The sequence below is a fragment of the Carassius gibelio genome, chromosome A15 (genome assembly GCF_023724105.1).
Source record: "Carassius gibelio isolate Cgi1373 ecotype wild population from Czech Republic chromosome A15, carGib1.2-hapl.c, whole genome shotgun sequence".
Taxonomy (NCBI): Eukaryota; Metazoa; Chordata; class Actinopteri; order Cypriniformes; family Cyprinidae; genus Carassius; species Carassius gibelio.
The window spans coordinates 7,743,881-7,765,030 of record NC_068385.1 but is presented as its reverse complement, the minus strand read 5'-3'; the positions used below and the strand labels follow the sequence as shown (position 1 = coordinate 7,765,030).

General features: G+C 35.8%; 2 protein-coding genes across 2 annotated transcripts; one reads left to right on the top strand and one right to left on the bottom strand.

Moving 5' to 3' along the window:
• The first annotated feature begins 416 nt into the window (after positions 1-416).
• LOC128029068 (NADPH oxidase 4) lies at positions 417-12,871 on the top strand. Its single transcript, XM_052616542.1, has 18 exons — positions 417-902; positions 1,023-1,118; positions 2,118-2,228; positions 2,413-2,497; positions 3,909-4,006; positions 4,262-4,289; positions 4,924-4,996; positions 5,313-5,393; positions 6,143-6,314; positions 6,425-6,592; positions 7,154-7,216; positions 7,850-7,910; positions 8,531-8,609; positions 9,823-9,942; positions 10,259-10,367; positions 10,629-10,697; positions 10,864-10,964; positions 11,069-12,871. Exons 1-18 carry the CDS (start codon positions 846-848, stop codon positions 11,187-11,189), a joined length of 1,692 nt encoding a protein of 563 aa, XP_052472502.1. The 5' UTR covers positions 417-845; the 3' UTR covers positions 11,190-12,871.
• A 351-nt stretch (positions 12,872-13,222) lies between these two features.
• Positions 13,223-20,490, bottom strand: tyr (tyrosinase). Its single transcript, XM_052616543.1, has 5 exons — positions 19,629-20,490; positions 15,744-15,960; positions 15,521-15,668; positions 13,814-13,995; positions 13,223-13,724 (listed from the first exon to the last, which is right to left on the bottom strand). Exons 1-5 carry the CDS (start codon positions 20,466-20,468, stop codon positions 13,486-13,488), a joined length of 1,626 nt encoding a protein of 541 aa, XP_052472503.1. The 5' UTR covers positions 20,469-20,490; the 3' UTR covers positions 13,223-13,485.
• Between the last annotated feature and the right edge of the window lie 660 nt (positions 20,491-21,150).

Sequence of the window (21,150 nt, the reverse complement as noted above, 5' to 3'; positions counted from 1 at the left end):
GCTAGATTAAGTAGATATTCAAGAGTTTAATGTTTTTTTTAATGTTAAAGAAATAGATAGATAGACATATAGTATGTCGATATATATATATATATATATATATATATATATATATATATATATATATATATATATATATATATATATATATATTTATATATATATATATATATATATATATATATATATATATATATATATATATATAGGTGGATATATATGATACTCATTTAAGAAGTAAGTAGTAGAAAGAAGTAAGAAGTAGTAGAAAACACTCATTATATTTTTATTACTCAGGGGCCAGTGGCATAAACATAGTCACCACGTTAAAGACTGTGTCTTAAGAACTAGTTTGACTAACTAGCAGGTAACCAAGTGGTTATCAGTCTAACTTTTCAAATTCAAATTTGATCCCGCAAGATATCTGTTAAAGATCGCTTCATCTGTGTGCAATCATCTGATAGACTTCTATATGATGTCAGTTTTACACACATTCTAAATCATAAACATCTTAAAGGCATCTTCCAAACATATATTTGACATCTGATAGGAAACGCCCTATAGACTTATTACTGATGAGCAAACACTCTAAAAATGTCTAGCAGACGTCAAATAGACGTCCACAGCAGGAGTCACTCGACAGTATGCGGGGTCCCAACCCGGGCGTTTGGTGTTTGGTGGGAGGCGCGTGACATGGAACATGAGCGGCACGCGGAGTCCTGGAGAAGCCGGCGGGGTAAGCGTCACGGCACCAAGAGTCCAGCGGCGGCACCGGTGATGTTTACCGGCGGATCGCGGTCCGAGTATTAGCGTCGCGGTGCGTGCAAAGCGCGCGCGAGAGAACCATGAGCGTCGCGCTGAAGAGCTGGAGGGCCAATGAAGGACCCAAACACTTGATCACGGTGAGGAGGGATTCAATCAACCGCTTCCTGTTGTCACAGTGTCCATACCGGCTCATGCATTGAGTTGTCAGAGTTTGAGATCGATCAGTTGGATTATTGTGTTTTTATTGTTTTGGGCAGATGGTTTGGATTGCTGTGAATGTCTTTCTGTTCTGGAAAACATTCATGGTGTACTTCAGCGGAGCGCAGTATTATTATCTACACAAGATGCTCGGGGTAAGAACTAGAGTTTATGTGTGTGTGTGTGGGTTTTACAGGTCTGTACCTCTAGACATAATAACGTGTGTGTATTTTTCTATAGTGTAATGTATATATTTGAGTTCGTTTTAGACTTTAATCTTTGTGTTTGTGTGTAGCCATTGAGATATGAGTTTGACAAGTGTGTGTTTTGTAGAAGTTATGTGTGTTTTCTTTTTATTTGAGGTGAGTGTGTATTTGTTTGTACAGATGGTGCCTGTGTTTTGTGTGTTGCTGTGGGAAAGGGAGGATTTCCACAACACTCCTGAGTGAATCAGTGTAATTGTTGTCACCGGTTATTGTTTAACGTCCCGGAGAGATGCTGCACAGGGACACACAACTTCCTGAAAACAGACCACACTTGTGTTAGCTAAGATTTTAAATGTTTTATGCTAGAATTGGACAATTGCAGCAGTTTAACCCTGTCTGTCTGTGTGTGTGTGTGTGTGTGTGTGTGTGTGTGTGTGTGTGTGTGTGTGTGTGTGTGTGTGTGTGTGTGTGTGTGTGTGCGTGTGTGTGTGTGTGAGCTGTAATCCCTCATATGCAGCAGGGCTGTTGTGTTTCTGTAAAGAGCTGAACAGACGTGTAACAACTCGCTCATCTCTTTACAGGAAACGATGCTCAAACCAACTCAACTGCAACTCACACACACATACCGACACGCATATATATTGAGATTTTCTGCTTGACTTCACATTTAAGTTTTTAGGAATTGCAAAAAAATCTTACTTGGATTAATATTTAATTTAAAAAATCATTAATATTTATTTTATTATAACCATTTCTAGAGGCTGTAGTACAATTGCAATATGATTTTTTTAAATGTTATTTACATTTTCTCACACAGTATGAATTAGTTTTAAAATGTATCACTGCCTTTATATTTCAGGAACGGCATCTTCCGTGTCATTTTCAGTGTCCTTGACATTAAAAAGTGTTAAAACACTTGTTTTAATTCATGTGCTTGTGTTTCTTCAGCTTGGTCTGTGCATCAGTCGAGCATCGGCCTCTGTTTTAAACTTCAACTGCAGTCTGGTGCTGCTGTCGATGTGCAGATCGCTGCTTACCTTCCTCCGAGGATCTCAGCGGGTGAGACTTTGAGAAAATCTTATAGTTATGCATTTATGACAAGTCTGTGCTGTTTGCACATTGCATATACGCCGCTTCAGCTGCTGTGTTTGCAGTGAAAAGATGTCAAAAGATTCAAAGACTTGTTGCTTCCATGCTGAATGAGGCTTGTTTTTGACTTTCTGACCCTCTCTCTTTCTGTCAGGTGACCGGTAGACATGTTCGTCGGCTGCTGGATAAGAGCAAGACATTTCATGTGGCGTGTGGAGTCACAATTTGCATCTTCTCAGGTGAAAACAGTTATGCTTTAAAATCTCTAGTTTGTTAAATCATGCGACTACTTCCTCAGAAGCATTATTGTAGCAGCCTGGAAACGTTTTTAACATGATTTTTGATTCATGTCAGAAAGTCAGATGTCATTTTGAGAAAGCTGTTGTCATTTTTGTGCTGTATGCATCAGACGGTTCATAAACAGAATTAAAAGACCATGCAAGAGACAGCAGATTACCGTCACTTCACGGGGGAGGAAGAACAGATTACTTCGGCTGAGTCACCAGTCTGTCTGAAAGCACCCTTTGTGTTTATTTATGTGTGCATGTTTCATTATTACTGTAAAGTAAAACAATAAAAAAACATTAAAATAAAATTAAATATAACAAATGATGCTTTTTTCACTCCAAAACTGCTGTAAAAGGTGCATAAACTCAGATTTATTGAGGCCTACGACCAAACACTTCCAAAAATGAAAGTACAAAACCTGTGCTAATTGAAAGAAAACAAGTCGACAAAAAGATTGAATCCAAGATTTGGTGATAATACAGCATCATAACAGATTTACAAGCTATTTTTTTTAAAAAGGCTGGTGATTTTTGACTGGAAAACATCAAATTAGTAAAAATCAGTAAGTAGGCTAATTAGTAAAGCATTTTCAGCACAGCACAAAGGTTATGTTTTATTTACATTTTTAGTTAGTTTTTTTTTATATGTGATGCATAAGCTCTATGCATAAGGCCTATGATCAATCAGTTTCAAAAGAAATATACAAACTTGTGTTAGAAAACAAACTGACAAAAACATTGAATCCAATTTTTGACAATAATAATATAGCATAATGAGAGCTTTTGTCTGAGCACCACCAGTCTTACAACATGGTTCGAAAAAATCCCCAAAACAAAGTTATCTCCCCTGTTTTTTTTTGTTTTTTTTTTTGTTGTTATACCCCGTGTGAGCGAAGTCAGTACGTTTGATGTTACAATAACCAGCATTTCTTTGGAGAAAGAAAATCCCCTCTGGGTCAAAATAACCAGAACATGAACCAACATGAAGGCCCATTCAAAATATATCTAACTACGACAGCTGCTGAAATAAGAGCTTGACCTGCGAAGTAACTCCGTCTAGTGTTGCACTGACAGGCCAGACTAGGTTTTGCTGGTCAACAGGTGTGTCTCTCTCTCTCTCCGTGTGTGTGTGTGTGTGTGTGAACACAGGAATATCCCGAGGGATTCCCAGCTGGTTTTATCTTGTGTCTGAGAACCCCTCCTCCCCATTTCCTGTCTCAGTGCGCTTTGGTCTTGTTCTAATTACAGAGATCGAATGCATTCCGTTACCATGATGACTGCAGCACACAGTCGCACACAAGAGCTGCTGAATAGACACACTGTCTCCCACACATCGCTGATGTTTGTGTGTTTGTGTCTGCAGTGGTTCACGTGAGCGCTCACCTCGTGAACATGGTCAGCTTCTCTGTGAAATATTCCCAGGATTTCCCCGCGCTCAATGTCGCTCAGTATCGAGGACAGGTAACACACACAGACGTTTCCATCAACATCTTCTGTGTTTGGAATAATTCAAATGTTTTTGATTTTGGCTTTTGGCATCGATGGGGGTCTCTTCTGCTCAACCAAGGCTGCATTTATTTAATCAGAAAATACATCCATTCTTCATTACTAATATGCTGATTTGCTGCTCAAGAAACATTTCTGAATATTATCAATTTTAAGTATAGTTGTGCCGCGTAATATTTAGGTAATAATGTTTTATTTTTTTCCCTGTAGGATCCCAGAATTCTCATCATAAGCACAGGTGTCTGAATCTCTCTTCTTTACTTCCACATCAGTGCGTTGTGTTTAATAAACCGAAATGATGATGTGAAATGTAGAACGATTAATTGAGAAACACTCAAATGTGTTTCCTTTTATTTCATGTTTTGTGTTGAAATTGTTAACTGAATTGTTAACATATCTATTTAACTGAATATTTAAAGTTATTTCACACAACTTAAAGTAAACGTTAAACGATTATAAACATAATTGTATTAATAGTTTGAATTGCTTATATTTGTCATTTGTATTATTATTAATATTTTTGATATTACTATTAAGTTTCTTTATTTAGTTTATATATATATATATATATATATATATATATATATATATATATATATATATATATATTTCTTACTGTTAATAATTTTAGTACTATTTCTTATTATCTTTAGTTGAAGTGTTATTTTAGTATTATTTATGTGTTATTATAGTTTATATTAACATTTTTAATTAACTTTTTATATATTTTTGTGCTTTTTTCAGTTTGTTGCCAAGGCAAATCATCTTATATTTAGATACAATTTTAATTCAGCTTTATTTAATTTGACAAAATATGTATTATACATTATAACCTTGTTGAGAAGTCCTGATTGTGTTGGCTCTTCTCTCAGTTCCTGGAGTTACTGGTGTTCTGTTGGTGCTAGTGTTGTTCCTGATGTTTACTGCGTCGTCTTACTGTATTAGGTGAGAACCTCTAACCCTTTAACTCTTATCTGACCTGACTCTGACTCTAGTCTCCTCTTCCTATACTTTACACACACACACACACACACACACTGTAATTACTTAGACTAGCTGAAGGGGTTCTTGCCCTCTGATTGATCTGTGGCCGATGGGCTTCACCGCTTCCATTGTCCTGTTATAATTAAGGTGCTTTAGTTCCCTTTAGGACACTTCAAGAGCGTCTCGTTCAATCTAAGACACCTGAATGCTGTGCACCATGTTCTTTTATCTCACTCTCCTTTTTATTGGAGTGCAATTGTGTGTGTTTTTTTCTCAGAGTCTCAAGCTACGAGATATTCTGGTACACTCACAACCTCTTCATCGTGTTTTATGTTATTCTGATGGTCCATGTAGCAGGGTGAGTACATACTAGATTGTTAAAATATTGCCATGCATTTGAACAGAAAAAAAGCCCAGTTTGCACACTCTCCATTTTTAGTTTGCAAGAGTAGAATTAGTGTAACTATGCATTAAAGTCTGTACTTAATGCATACTCTTTATGTATCCACTGCATAATGAAAGGAAACTTTTTTCCCCTAACAAATTTCTGAAATGTCACACATAAAATATTTGGCAAAATGAATTGATGTGTGAAATTATGATTTATTTATTTATTTATTTTTAATAAACATGATTTTTAATGTTGGTTTTAAAGTCTTAAATCACCCTTTCAAAATGAATGCATTACAAAGGTCTTAAATCAGAGCTGTAAGTATAAAATTCATGAAATCATGGCTTATGCATTACTAAAAATCTTTTTTCGTATCGTTTGTCTTGTTTTCCAATGAAAATATCTAAACATCAAGATACATTTACTTAAGATGCAAAACCAATTAAAATTAGAACAAATATCTCTCAAAACTTGTTTTCCTTTTGATTCTGATTCTGAATTATGTTGTTTTTTTCTAAGTCCATTGGCAGATATTTTTTCAGAAGGTTCGGTTAAAGTTTTCTCCCTATTTCTAATAGTTGAGGATAGAGATATTGAAGACAAAGCATTTTTTTTGTAAAATGAATTAAAACGTTGGAAGTTCTGTGCAAATTTGGGTGTGTTTTTTTTTACTTGTACGCTTTATGTGATATGATTGACACCTCTCTGTCCAATAGCGGAGCTTTAAAGTATCAGTCAAACGTGGAGACCCACCCACCTGGCTGCATCCACAACAATCTCAGTTCATGGACCAATCACAGAGCAGCTGGAGAGAAGGGGGCGGAGTCTTCAGGTGCACCACAGACAGTTTGTCAAGAAGAGGCTCGTTTTCAACCCCATTTTCCTCAGGTCTGTCTTTCTGATTCAATATGATTAAATAATTGATTCTTTCAGGTTTTTGTTTTTATATGTACATCTGTATGATTATCAGTGTGTGTGTGTGTGTGTGTGTGTTTTAGACGTGGTTGTGGGTCTCTGGTCCTCTCTGCCTGTACTGTGCCGAGCGGTTGTATCGTTTCATAAAAAGCAGCGCTGCTCCTGTCACCATAGTCTCTGTCTTAACTCATCCATGCAGTGTTGTAGAATTGCGCATGCTGAAGAGTGGCTTTAAGCCCCGCCCTGGACAGGTAAGCCCCGCCTCCAAACAGTTACATTAAAGTTTGTTTACGAAGCATTTAGAATTTTTACAGAAGAAAAACAATGAAAATTCCAACTTTCATTTCTCTTTTTAAATGAAAGAGTTCAGAAAGAGTGCTATAATTCAAAAGCTCGAGGTCAAGTTTTTAATTTTCTTAGGAAATTAATACTTTTATTCACCACGGATACATTGATCAAAAGTGACAGTAAAAATTATAATCTTACAAAAAATATTTATACTTCAAATAAATGCTGTTCTTTTGAACTTTTCTATTCATCATAGAATCCTAAAAAAGATAAAGTTTCAGGTCAGCACAAAAAATTCAGCTTTGATGATAGAAATAAATAGCATTTTACAATATATTCCCTTAGTAAACATTAATTTTAAATTGTAATAATATTTCACACCTTTATACTGTTTTTGCTTTGTACTGTTTTTGTTCTTTCAAAAACTATGTTTATATGGACCGTTTTCTATATATGTTAGAATATATTCTTTATAAAAATACATATTTAATATAAAAAATGTGTTTTTGTGATGTTTTCTCTAGTACATCCTGCTGAACTGCCCAAGCGTCTCGTCATTTGAAAACCATCCCTTTACTCTTACCACAGTGAGTCTGTTTGAGTGTATTACTGCGTTCAAGTCATGATTGTACTCATGAAATAAATGCACATGAATATCACCGCAATGTCATAATTACCAGTGGGAAACTCGGGAATTTATTTAGACGCCAACTTGGGTGAGTCGATGAAGGAATCATGGCTAATTGGTATTGGCTGTAATCACATTTTAATTACACGTTGACATGTTTTTATTCAAAGTGACTACCAAATTATGGATACAAAAACAATTACGAATGCTATTATTCTGAGTGCATTTCACATCATAGTTAAGTTTTCCAGGACCTGGAAAAAACCTTCATAAACCGTGCTGAAGGCGTTTTCAATGATGTAATGCTGTTGGAGATTGTTTAAGTATCAAATTGCACTCTCCTTCAAACAAAACATTCCACGATGGCTCACGTAAATGTTTCCATTAGAAAGCACTTTTGAAACATGCAAATTTAAGCATTAAACTTCTCCACACTTACGCACTTAAACCGTTTGGTTGCAAGTGAAACTTTGTGACCCACTCATACACTTTACTCAGAGATTTTTTAGCCGCAGGGGTCTGTTTCCTTTAATGCATGACTGTGCCCTGATCCTCAATCCCTGCTCTGTGTGTGTTTGACTGTGCTCCTCAGTGTCCGACAGGGAAGAATGCAACATTTGGCATTCATCTCAGAGTTCTGGGAGACTGGACCTGTGAGTGTACACACACACACACACACACACACACACACACACACACACGCACACGCACACGCATGCATGATAATTAAAAGAGCCTGTGATCTATATGTTCTCATTCTAAGGTTTCTGTCAGAATGTGTGAAGTTTGGATTAAAACACACTCTTATGCACACATTTATGTTTGCTCAGTCTTCTGTCCACTTTCCATTATGCTTTAGAGATACTAGTTCCTGGAAGAAAAACACACTTAACAAAAGAAATACACAATGCAAATACACACACGTTTAGTTGACAAAGAAACTGCTGTAAACCACTAACAGTCATCTAAAATGCTCTAGTGATTGCATAGCAGTGTCTTTAAAACCACCAAGAACAAATTAGCAACTACTTATCAAGAGAGACCCGTAACAAGATACATGTAATTACAACATTTTATTTCATAAACTCGCAATTCCGAGAAACAAAGTGATAATTGTGAGAGGTTAACTTTTATTTTTATTTTTTATATCGCTTGAAACTTTTAGAATGCATTAGCAACCACATGGCAATGTGATAACAATCACCCAGAACACATTTGCTAAAAATATTGTTGTCCATATGTTGTTGATTTTCTTCTGTCTGTACTTTCTCAGCGAGATTTTCTCAGCTGCTGCTTCAACAGTCGAACAGCTCCGAGATCCTTCCCATGCTGCAACAGAGGAGCTATCCCACGTGAGTCTGCTGCGTTGTGGGAACCGTGTCAGTGGCGTTAATGAAGGTCGTGATCTCTCAGTATACTAGGAGGTGAAATGTCACGACCTTCTGACCGCATCATTTCCTGGGAAGAGACAACAGTTTTCCAGCGTTGTGTGGGCGGGGTGTCAGGTGTCAAGCCTTGTCATCCAATCAGAACGAATGACATCATTTCTTTACATAAAAGTGTTTTTACAGTGGAGCAGTGTGTGTACAGTGGGGGAAATGACTGCACATCCTCATCCTGTGTGTGTGTGTGTGTTTATTTGTGTGTGTTTCTTTTCTGTTACCATGTGCAACTGACTTATCTGTGTGTGTGTGTGTGTGTGTGTGTTTCTTTTTTAATGTGACTGTCTTGTTTTATCATTGGAAAACCTTCAGTGGCTGTTGCACGAATAGTATTTTCTGATTGGTGGGGTGGTTGTCAGATCTGTTTGTAATAGCATACTACTTGTACTAATATTTGCGAATGTATAGTGTGCATAATATGCTAAATCTCTACATGTAATACACAAATGACCAACTACATTTGTCAAAATGTGCAGTATGGAGCTAGAGCACAGATGTATCTAACAATGCAATGCAAAAAATCTTATTTTATCTCGTTATTTGACTGAACCATTAAGAGATTTTACACTAAATTGGATTCAGAATGCAAAATAACCATTTATATCATTTTACGTACTTAAAAAAAAAAAAAGTATATACCCAGCTATCTGGGAACATTCTCGGAATGTTCTGGCAAGGTTCTCTTAAGTTCTTCCAGAAAAATATATATATTTTTAAAGTTATTTGGTCTGTAAAAATGCTCATCTAACATTGTAACATTCTAATGTTTTAAAAATGTTTCTACTTGTTTCAGAATGTTCAGAGGAAATTCAAAAGTAACGTTCCCATAATGTTTACAAAAGGACAAAATGGAATGTTTGAATAATCAAGATTCTTTTTTTAAACTGGACATTTTAATGTTCTTAAAACAACATTTTCATAGCTTAATGTTTTCATAATGACCCCTGAGAACGTTTTACAAACATTCACACAGAACGCATCTTCTTCAATTCTAGCGGTATATTGCAGTAACATACCATGCACAGTCTGCTGAAATAGCATGAGTAGTAAGGAGGTGCGTTTTTCTGCCCACATGCGACATCTCTAATCTCACTGGTTGTTCTGCTCTCTTGTCCCACCCCAGAGTGCATGTGGACGGTCCGTTTGGCAGCCCATCAGAGGAGGTGTTTAATTATGAGGTCAGCCTGTGTGTGGCCGGAGGGATCGGAGTCACGCCGTTCGCTTGTGTTCTACAGGCGCTCTCGTGAGTGAGACGATCTGTAACATTAAATCATTCTTAAACACCTCGGCTGAGTTCTAAATGGAACACTAGTGTACTGAAAACACCACAGTACACACAGTATACTGCATTCCTCTTGTTCAGCTGGTGATTATGGGTAATAGATCACCCCATGATCAATGTGTACTGAAAAGACTATGCACTTTATACATACAGTGTCCTAAAAACAGAAAAAGTAAGCTATTACTAATATATTTGTGTAAATCTCTCCAATGTTATTAACATTAGCATTGTTTTAACATGCATACTGTATAGAAAAGGTATTGTGTGTGTGTTGCAGTGATGACTGGCGTCAGTATAAGTTGAGAAGGCTGTATTTCGTTTGGGTCTGCAGGGACCTTCAGTCTTTTTATTGGTTTGCTGATCTATTGTGTGGCCTTCATGAGAGGGTAAAACACACACACACACACACACATTCACTAGCTGGGTAGTAACTGATAATTTGATTATTCAGAGGCCTTTAATGTATCAAGATACAGTAGATTTAATAGGGTTAAAATGCATTAAAAATACTTTATACAAAATACAGACACTTTATGCATGAACGTTTCAAAAGGCTATAGCGCCACCTACTGGGATGTGTTGTTATGCATGTGTTAATGTCTAATGTGAAAAATCTTTTTCTAACAGTTGTTGTCCTCTCTCTGTAGCTGTGGCGGGACAATCGTCCAGATTTTCTTAATGTTCGACTCTACCTCAGTAACACTCAGGGATTACAGGTGTGCACTTTATTCTCATTTTATTACTACTTCTTTAAGATTAATTTATAACTTGAGTTTTGTAGATGCAAGCTGTGCTCTTTTGCTTTCAGAAAATGCAAACATCTAGTGGATTAATATGCATATATATCATATGATGTCATTTCTTTCACTGTGTGTTTTGAAGAGCATCGTTGAGGAACGCTACCGTTTCTTGAGCTCCAGGCTTCGGATTGGTCGACCAAAATGGAAACAACTTTTCCAGGAAATAGGGAGAGCCAATCAGCTGTGAGTATGATGAATTCACTCATTACTGGCTGAAATAATGTAGTTATGCGGGCCACTTTAATGATTGCAGTAATCAAAAATGACGATGTGTGTTTGTTCTGCAGGAAAAGAGTGGGGGTTTTCTGCTGTGGACCCAAAGGGATGTCGAAAACGTTACACACTCTCTGCAATTCAAACCCACACACAGGAACTGCATTTGAGTACAACAAAGAGTCCTTCAGTTGAGGGACGCGAACAAACCTATCGTTTAACACCAAATAAAAAGCCTTTAGAGTCTGTTTCTGAGGAATGAAGATGACAGGAATAATGGAGATGTCTGCAATTCATGCACAGCATCCTCAGACGAATGGACGGAAAACTGGTAAAGAGTGTAATGAGTTGGAAAACTTGCACAGTTATGTTCTTATTCAGATAATATTTGTGATTCTGCATGTAGAGTTAGTCTATGTGAACCTGCACAACCCTTGATAAACCCTTATGGGAACAGTTCACTCAGAAACGAACATTTGCTGAAAACATCCTCACCCTCAGGTCATCCAAGATCAGGATGAGTTTGTTTCTTCATCAGATTTGAAGAAATGTAGCATTGCATCAGTGTCTCATCAATGGATGCTCTGCAGTGAATGGGTGCCGTCAGAATGAGAGTCTGATAAAAACATCACAATAATCCACAGCACTCCGGTCCATCAGTTAATGACTTGCGAAAACAAAAGCTGAAAAAAATCCTTAATAACATTTCCTTGAATGAAAAAGTTCATCCTCTGTTGTCTCTTATGTCTACATTTTTTCCAATTTTAGTTGGAAGCAACGGTTTGAAGTTAGAACGCCTTAATGATGGGTTTGTTTCAGCTTTTGTCTTCTCCAGATGTGAACTGATGGACTGGATTACTTGTGGATTATTGTGATGTTTTTATCAGACTCTCATTCTGACGGCACCCATTCACTGCAGAGCATCCACTGATGAGACACTGATGCAATGCTACATTTCTCCAAATCTGATGAAGAAACAAACTCATGCTAATCTTGGATTACCTGAGGGTGAGGATATTTTTAGGAATTTTCCTTTTTATTCATTTCATTACTCCTATAAACTATATAAAAGCACTAGATCACCCAAAAAATGAATATTCTGACATAATTTCCTCATCATTTAACATGTCGTCTTGGCTATTAATAGTTGTTTTGGTTTATTTTATACCTTTTCTACAAGCTTTCATGCAAACCTTTAAAGTATATCTTTTTGTTTGTTTTAAAATATTTATTTCTTATTTCTTTTGTGTTCTGTACAGCATGTTGCATTACTGTTCATATTTTATTAGGACAGAAAATACTCATGTCATTGTCCTAAATGAACTGCACTGTTATTGTATCACCACTGCCTAAGATTTTATTTAATCACTTTTTCATTTTTAATATAGCTTTGTATTCGTATTATATATAAACAAACAATACGTAAGTGCCACAGTGATGATACAAGCATCATAAATATCACTGGTGGACTAGAGACCTTAGTTGTGTTCAGAAAACTGTGTACTATTTATTCATTATCATGCAAAACAGAATGCATTATGCAACAATTAGCATTTAAAGCAATAGTATGCAACAATGTCATATGACCTCACTATGTTACATTTATATTTGTCTTGGAAATGAAAATTTTTATTTTGCATTTGAAACTAAGTAACTGTAAAAGCAAAAAAACAAAAAAACACCTAACTTCACTCAGATTACATAAGGAGATGTTTAAACATGGGGTTAATTCATCAGACTGGAAATTGAAAGTCAAGTCAAGCACATTGCATTATGTGATGCAATATTTTAATCTTTATATTTTTATTGTAAACTGCACTTTTTGACTAATGTGTAGTATGTACACTGTCTACATTTTGAGTTCAGTAAGATTTTTTTTTAAATGTTTTGAAATATGTCTCTTTTGCTCACCAAAGCTGCATTTATTTGATTTAAAAAAAATACATTAAAATCAGTAAAATTGTGAAATATTTTTACTATTTAAACTAACTCTTTTCTATTGTGATATATTTTAAAAATCATTTTTTTTCTATGATGCGCAGCTGAATTTTCAGCATCATTCCTCCAGTCTTCAGTGTCACATGATCTTCAGAAATCAGTCTAAAATGCTGATTTGCTGCTCAAGAAACATCTCTGATCATTATCAATGTTGAAAGCACTTGTGCCGCACAATATTTTGTGGAAATGGTGATGCATTTTATTCGAAAGATTCTTTGATGCATAGAAAGTTCAAATGAGCGGAATTTATTTGAAAAAGAAAGATATTGCAAATGTCTTTACTGTCACTTTTGATCAATTTAATGCCTGAATAAAATCTTACTGACCCCAAACTTTTGAACAGTGCTGTATGAAGAGCACATTATAGTAAGATTCTGAGCACAGCCCTTGTTGCATGACTCCAGTTTAGAGGCGAGATTTGTCACATGACCTGACTAATGTGTCTTTTTTCCGTCAGTTTGGCGTATCTGTCCTCGCTGACACGTGCTCTGATTCACAGTGTAGTCTGATATGAAGTGGATCCCTCCTCTTCACTGCTGTTCAGCAGCGGCTGTCTCTCCCCGTACACCGATGACTTTCGCCTCTTCTGGCGTCTGCGACACGCCACGGTGATAATAGTTGCAATAACTCCTGCCACGGCCGCCCCGAGGAGCCCTGCGGCCAGCAGCCAGTGCCAGATCTGCTGAGCTTGCTCTAGATACGGCGTCAGAAACTCCTGCACAAACCGCTGACCTGACAGAGATAAAAGTGATTGAGTACACAGAGAGAGAGAGAGAGAATGAAAGGGTTGGAAATTCACTGCATGCATGCTAATGACTCACTCGGGTCCTGTAAATATGCATATTCATATCCCAGAGCTTTAGTCGAGAGGAAATAATCTCCGTTTCTGTAGAGAGGGATGAAGGGGACCATGTAATAGCCGTCGTTGTGTCCGATCGGGGCGTTGGTGGTCGGGTAGTGTGTGCGGGGGGGCTGGTGTCTCCTCAGCCATTGCTCAAAGATGCTGAAACACAGAGTTGCAATGTGAAAGACCACGGGAAATGAGGTCAAACATGTTTGGACTAATGTTTCGTGAAACCTTTTTGGCAATCATTAAATATGCTTTTTCATTTTTTGTGTGCTGGTTGGTTTCTTACTGGCTCAAGTCAGAAAAGCAACCCCTAAATTGTCCATAAGATTTTGCACTTGCAATTATTGTTTGCATTTTTGTGAGACAGTTTAAATATGCCTTAAGCAAAAACACACTTCAAGTTAACTTCAACCTGAGCTGAAGTTCAGAAGCTAACATCTAAAATGAGTTAACTCTTTATATCAATACATATTGTTTATTAATGCAGGGTTTCCCAAACACTGTATTAGATGAAAAGCAAAAAATTTAATCTTTAAAATGTACAATTAAAATGACTTATCTTAAAATAAAATAATCAAAATAAAACACAAAAATATGATATATGACAACTGTATATAACTTTACTATTAATGCATGGTTTTCTAAAATAGGATTAATAAATCCCTGCTGATTTGTGAGTTGATGAAAAGTTAATAATAAATGAAATCATAAAAAATTTAAATAATAAAAATAAAACAAAATGTACTGTATATGTGAAAAAATAAATTTATATCTTTATTAACATAGGGTTTTGCAAATCCCTGCTAAATATGAGTTTAATGAAAAACTAATAATTAATTACATTTTACAAATGTTAGATTAAAATAAATAAATAATCTTAAATATTAATTAATTTATTTACAATAATAATGCAGGGTTTCCTAAACTAGGATTTTACAAATCCCTGCAAATGTATCAGTTGATGAAAAAGTAATAATTAATAAAAAATAAATTAATTACTTACTAACAAAAAGACTAAATATAAAGATTGCATGTCAATTGCAGTGAACCATGCAAAATATGTAAATTAAAATCTTAGGGGCACTTCAAGTATACATTTTAGTTCAAATGTGACCCCAGAACACAAAACCAGTCTTAAGTGTCAATTTTTCTGAAATTGAGATTTATGTATCATCTGAAAGTTGAATAGATCTGACAATATTTGTCCGAGATACAACTATCTGAAAATCTAGAATCTGAGGGTGCAAAAAAATCTAAATATTGAGAAAATCGTCTTTAAAATTGTCCAAATGAATTCTTAGCAATGCATATTACTAATCAAAAATTACGTTTTAATATATTTACAGTATGAAATTTCTTCATTGAACATGATCTTTACTTAATATCCTAATGATTTTTGTTATAAAAGAAAAATTTATAATTTTGGCCCATTCCATGTATTTTTGACTATTGCTACAAATAAACCCCAAAGACTTAAGACTGCTTTTGTGCTCCAAGGTCACATAAATGTTCAACTGAAAAGTTTCAGAATCACTGTATAAATGCATATAATATTGCACGATTTGATTGTGTCATTCATGATTATTGCACATTTTTACGAGTGAATTATGCATTGAAATAATCAAGGTTAGTGGTTTGCATGTTCATTATAATGTTTGTTACGAGTTCCTGCATGCACCTGTCGATAAAAGCATGATGTAGAAGGAAGATGGGGTCGTTGGCGGACCCCTGCACTGAAGACATGGATCCGTTCATGAAGACGTGTAAGGAGTTGTGCATCAAGCTCTGACCCGTTACTGCCAGCCCCGTCTCAGGACTCGCAAAACCTGAGGAGAAGGTGAGACACGTTCAGTGTTTAGAGCCTGATGTGTTAAGGAGGTGTGCATTCGTATTGCTCCCACCTTCCAGAGCGTTCCTGAAGCTCATGTTGGCGCGTCTGTCCATCAGGTCCGTCTCGTAGTCTGTCAGGCTCAGCACTGACTCCACGTCTGCGGAGGTGGGCAGCCGCGGGACACGGTTTCGGTCGTGGTTCCCTGGATTACGCAGTAACGGTCCCTCTGGAGACCCGTCACACAAAACCTCACGCTGGTTGTAGTCTTCTGGTTGTGAACAGATCACCTGCACAGGTATACAAACACGTATTAAAACACCAGAAGACAGTGCAACATAAAACTAAACAGATCCAGCCAATAAGAGTCAAGAGCACTTTGGGGCCATATTTCACCCTAAACTTAGAGGAAATAAACTAAAAACAATACTTTTTTTTTTTTTTTTTGTGGAATAATTTACTACTTTTATTCAACTAGGATGCATTACATTTATCAAAAGTGACATCAAAGACTTCAAAGATAAGAATAAAATGTATCAGTTTCTACAAACATATGAAGCAGCACAACTGTGTTCAACATTGATCATAATCAGAAATGTATCTTGAGCAGTAAATCAGTATATTAAAATGATTTCTGAAGATTATGTGACACTGAAGTCTGGAGGAATGATGCTGAAACGATCACTGGAATAAATGACCTTTTAATATATATTTATATAAAAAATGGTTATTTTAAAATGTAGTAATATTACAGTTTTTATTGTAATTTTAATCAAGTTGAATGCCGCCTTGATGAGCAGAAAACAACATCTTACCAACCCCAAACTTTTGAATATTAGTGTATTTATTTAATTTCATTATTATTAAAACATTTTAATAATACATAATAAAACTAAATATTACAACGAGTAAATAAAACTCTTTTTTTCATTGTGAAATTATGAAAATTTAGATCAGACCACCATTTAAAAAATAAGTAACCCTCACACTAAAAGCATGGTGTTATAAACGTGTTTTGAAAGTCTTTCTCGTGGATGAAGCTTATCTCTCTGTAATGACTAATACAGCTCATTTCTCGAATGTTAATTGGATGCTATTTCACCTCCCTGCTGGTCTTAAGAGATGTAAGAACACCTACGCCAGCAGCAGATGATGAAAGAGAGAAAGAGAGAGAAAGATGAAGCAAAAGAAAATGACAAATCAAAACTCAATTTGAGCCTTTCTGAGGAAAATCGGAGTGGCTTGTGCCTGTATAAACTCAGCAGCACGTTACTATGCAGGTGTTCTTTACTCACCAGATAAAGTCAAAAGTCTGTAGATATGACTTCAATCCCTCCGTTTAAAGTCTATCAGGTGATTTCAAACTTTAATACTTAAGGATAGAAGTTTTACATGTTTTAGTGCTTGTGTACATCTCACACCACAACAGCTTTGTATTTCTTACAGAGCAGGGTTATTATAGTTATCTGCAACTAAAACATAAAAATCACAAAAATTTTGGTAGCACTTTATTTTACAGTCCTGTTCCCCATGCACATACTATGTACTTATTATAGTAATTACAATAACTATGTAATAACTAGGTACTAACCCTGAACCTAACCCTACCCCATGTGGTTAGCTTGTGTTACCAGAACTTTCTTAGATAAATACACTTTAAGTACACTATAAGTACATGTAAGTACACGTACTGTAAAATAAAGTGCATATATATATATATATATATATATATATATATATATATATATATATATGAAGAGTTCAGATGCAAAAACCTCTAAATGCCATCTGAAATTTTCATCTAAAATTAGGATTTTTATCAGGCTCCTATATTTATATTCAGTTATTTCACTTTATTAGCCTGGAAAAGGACCTGCACATCACAATTAAAGTAAAATGACTCAACCTAAGCATAGGACCTTGATAAAAATCCTAATTTTAGATGAAAATTTCAGATGGCATTTAGAGGTTTTTGCATCTGAACTCTTCATATATATATATATATAATATATATATATATATATATATATATATATATATATATATATATATATATATATATATATATATATATATATATATATATATAGTCAAATTAATGCAGCGTTGGTGAGCATAAAAGGCATACAGACCCCAAACTTGAAATAAGATAAATGCTAACTGAAATAAAAAAATTAAAATTATATTGAAGTTTAAAAAAGCAAAACCTAATAAAAATGACAAAAAAAAAAAAACAAGTTACAAAAACTTTAACAAAAAATCGAATGAAAATGGAAAATATTTAGATTAGAAAATGTAAAAAAAATGAAAAATAATAATATTTACAATATTCCCGTTTTTACAGTTTTTTAATCAAATAAAAAAAAAAAAAAGTGAAAAAGACCCCAAATCTGAAATAAAATAAATGTGAATTGAAATCAATTTAAATATAAAAAACTTAAACTTATTATATTTCAGCTATTTGCCAGGGAAACATTTTATTATTTCCATTTAGTTGGTCTTCATGTACTACAATAACAAAAAATGTAACAGAAATAATTGCTATGTGTGAATATATATATATATATATATATAAACCCACATATGATAGAATTACTAAAACGTTAACAAAAAATGTCATGAAAATAGAAAAAAAATAGATACTTCCAGCTAGTAATAAATGCTCTCTCACACTACTAAAGCAACACTGATTCAAAGTGTGTGTGTGTTGCTCAGTGGAGCTGCTTTGGTTAATTCCCCTGTGGCTCCTGTAGAGGGTCAGTGCTGAAGTTAACGGGGGTTTTAGGGGCCAGACACACTCGTGACCCACTACAGCCCAACTTCACTGTAGTCACACAATCACAGCTTTATACACACAGGGTCACACGGACGGCTTCATCAGACGCTGTGCTCTCAGAGGAATCTGTGACATAACCACCGCGCTACATGGATCAATTAAACTGACATTTGACAAGATATAGCACCAAATCTCAGTCACGTGACTACGACTAATGAGTTCAGTGTGTTTACTTCCCATAGACCTGCACTGAAAACAGGTTTATACAGTATGTAGCTCAAATAAATGAAAGAAATATGTTTAATTTCCTATATGCAAAAGATTCAATTATTTTAAATGTATTTTTTCTTTTATTTAAAAACGGACACATACACTACAATCATAATTTTTCATTTAGAATTAAATAATTAATTAGTTATAGTTATTTATTTCTTCTTAAAAACTGTCCATCCTTTCTTCCACACAGCAACTATATTTCCTATTGTACACTTTTAGTTTAATTTTAATTACTAGAAGGATAAGTTGAACAAAAACATACTTTATTCTTGAAAACTCATTTAAAATGAAAACATAAATCTGTATGCCTGAAAATAGTTTGTTATGAATAAATATTGACTTTCTGAAGCAACAACGTGTCAATGATTCTTTCAGGTTTATTGCTATTTATATCTGTGTTGTAATTGTTTATCTGCATTTTAATTTTTAATTGCTAATTAATGTTAACTGAAAATAAAATTTCTTTTCAACTAGTTTCAAAAGGAAATATTTCAAATTGTTTAGTTAAGTAACATAAAGAAAACTAAATAAACAACAACAACAAAAAAATATTTTCCCCCCACTTAAATTCTAAAATGACATTAAAACTATGAATGTGTTATTCTTTTTATTAATAATAATAATAATAATAATAATAATAATTACTATTTAAAAAAATATATTATAGGCTATTATCTTCCCCAAGAGCTATTACAAAATATAATAATATTGGGATTTTAGTTCTGCTTTATGTGTCTACAAAAGAAAACATGCATTAAATTGCACTTTTGAGTTAAAGTTGTAAAATTGCATTTCCTGAAATGCAATTTGAAATAAATAGAACAAACATTACTTGAGGGATGAATGACTAAACCATGCTGTATGTAAAGGGCATGTAAAATGAATTTGTAATGTGTTCATGTTTACCTTCCAGGAGGAGAACACCGAGGACGGGCTGATGAGGTTGGGGTTGAGAGGACTGCGCGCCCCCATCAGCTCATCCGTACACACCTGACAGTCCTGCGCATCACGCCAGTCCCAGTACGGGATGGTGAAGTTAAAGTCACCGGTCAGCTTCCGGATCTCGTGCTCCCAGAACAGCAGGTAAACGCGATGCCAGGGCAGAAACGCAGCCGATTCATGTGCAAAGTCAATGTCGGCCCAAACGTTCCCGGGACCCCCGAGCAGCGCATCACGAGACACGTAATAGTGCATCCAGACGAACAGATCGTACACGCTGATGTTGGTGAACATGGGCGTCGAGCCGTTGTTCATCTGTGAGTACACACCCGTCACGATCATATAATCAGGGCTGACTGTCGTTTTGGCCAGATTGAGGTACGAGATGAACCTCTGCCTTTCAGACACGGATAATTGGAAGATGCTTCTGCGCACAGATTCCCGTCGTTCCCCGCAGTTTGCGCCGAAGTAACCGAACTTGCACTCGCCGCAGTCGAAGCCCATGTAGTTGCCGGCACACTGGCAGGTTTGGTTGTAAAACACCAGAGGCCATTGCTCGCGGTCGTCCAGGCCTGAATGTGGGTACTGCGGCCCGTTGGGAAGATCGGAGACCGTGACGTCCTGGCAGAAGCCTCGACCCGACAGGGAGCCGCACACCGAACCGTCGCCCGGCCAAACCGGACAGCAGCGCTTGCTCCGCAGGACGTCCGGCGTAGTGCACGGCCGAGGAAACTGCTGGAGAGACGGACTCCAGAACTGAATGAAGAACAGAAACAGAGGAAGAGACATGATGAGAGCCGGACGCATTAGACACGGAAGAGTTAGGAACACTTCAGCTTCTCTTTACACTGCTTTGTGTTCCTCCTTTTCCACACACACACACACACACACTCCTATCACATGCTAGGGATGAAATCAGTGACCCCTGCTTGTGTTCAGTCTCGGGACTCTGAGGAATGCTTGTGCGCGAGTCCAGCGTGAGATCATTTCATTTACAGTTTGGGAAGGAAATCCTTTCATCTGAAAACAGGCATTTTAACCCAATAACCAGCAAAGTCAACACAGTTAATGATGATGTACAGGTGAAACATTGTTTTGCAGCCTGCTGGTGTATGGTAGAGACAATATTGGTGGTCAAATTTGACAGTTTAGCTTGTTTTACGCATTAAATGCATGCAAGCTTAAATGCATATTTGATTTCTCTTCTCGTGTATTGCATATGCGCAACTGATCAACTGTTTGGGGCCAGAAAGATTATCTGAATGTTTCTAAGAGAAGGCTCTTGTGCTCAACAAGGCTGCATTTATTTGATCAAAAATACAGTAAAAACTATAAAATTGTGAAATAATATTACAATTCCAAATAAATGTTTTCTATTGTAATATATAATAAAATGTAATTTATTTCTGTGGTTCAAAGCTGAATTTTAGAAATCTTTTGTAACATTATAAATGTATTTAATCACTTTTGATTTGATGCATCCCTGATA

Excerpts from the sequence above, each read along its gene's own strand:
- LOC128029068 (XM_052616542.1), top strand. The coding sequence starts at position 846 with ATGAGCGTCGCGCTGAAGAGCTGGAGGGCCAATGAAGGACCCAAACAC. Across the intron at positions 1,119-2,117 it reads ATCTACACAAGATGCTCGGG|CTTGGTCTGTGCATCAGTCG; the intron begins GTAAGAACTAGA and ends GTGTTTCTTCAG. Across the intron at positions 8,610-9,822 it reads CAACAGAGGAGCTATCCCAC|AGTGCATGTGGACGGTCCGT; the intron begins GTGAGTCTGCTG and ends GTCCCACCCCAG.
- tyr (XM_052616543.1), bottom strand. The coding sequence starts at position 20,468 with ATGCGTCCGGCTCTCATCATGTCTCTTCCTCTGTTTCTGTTCTTCATT. Across the intron at positions 15,669-15,743 it reads CTTCAGGAACGCTCTGGAAG|GTTTTGCGAGTCCTGAGACG; the intron begins GTGGGAGCAATA and ends CCTTCTCCTCAG. Across the intron at positions 13,725-13,813 it reads TGCATATTTACAGGACCCGA|GTCAGCGGTTTGTGCAGGAG; the intron begins GTGAGTCATTAG and ends TATCTCTGTCAG.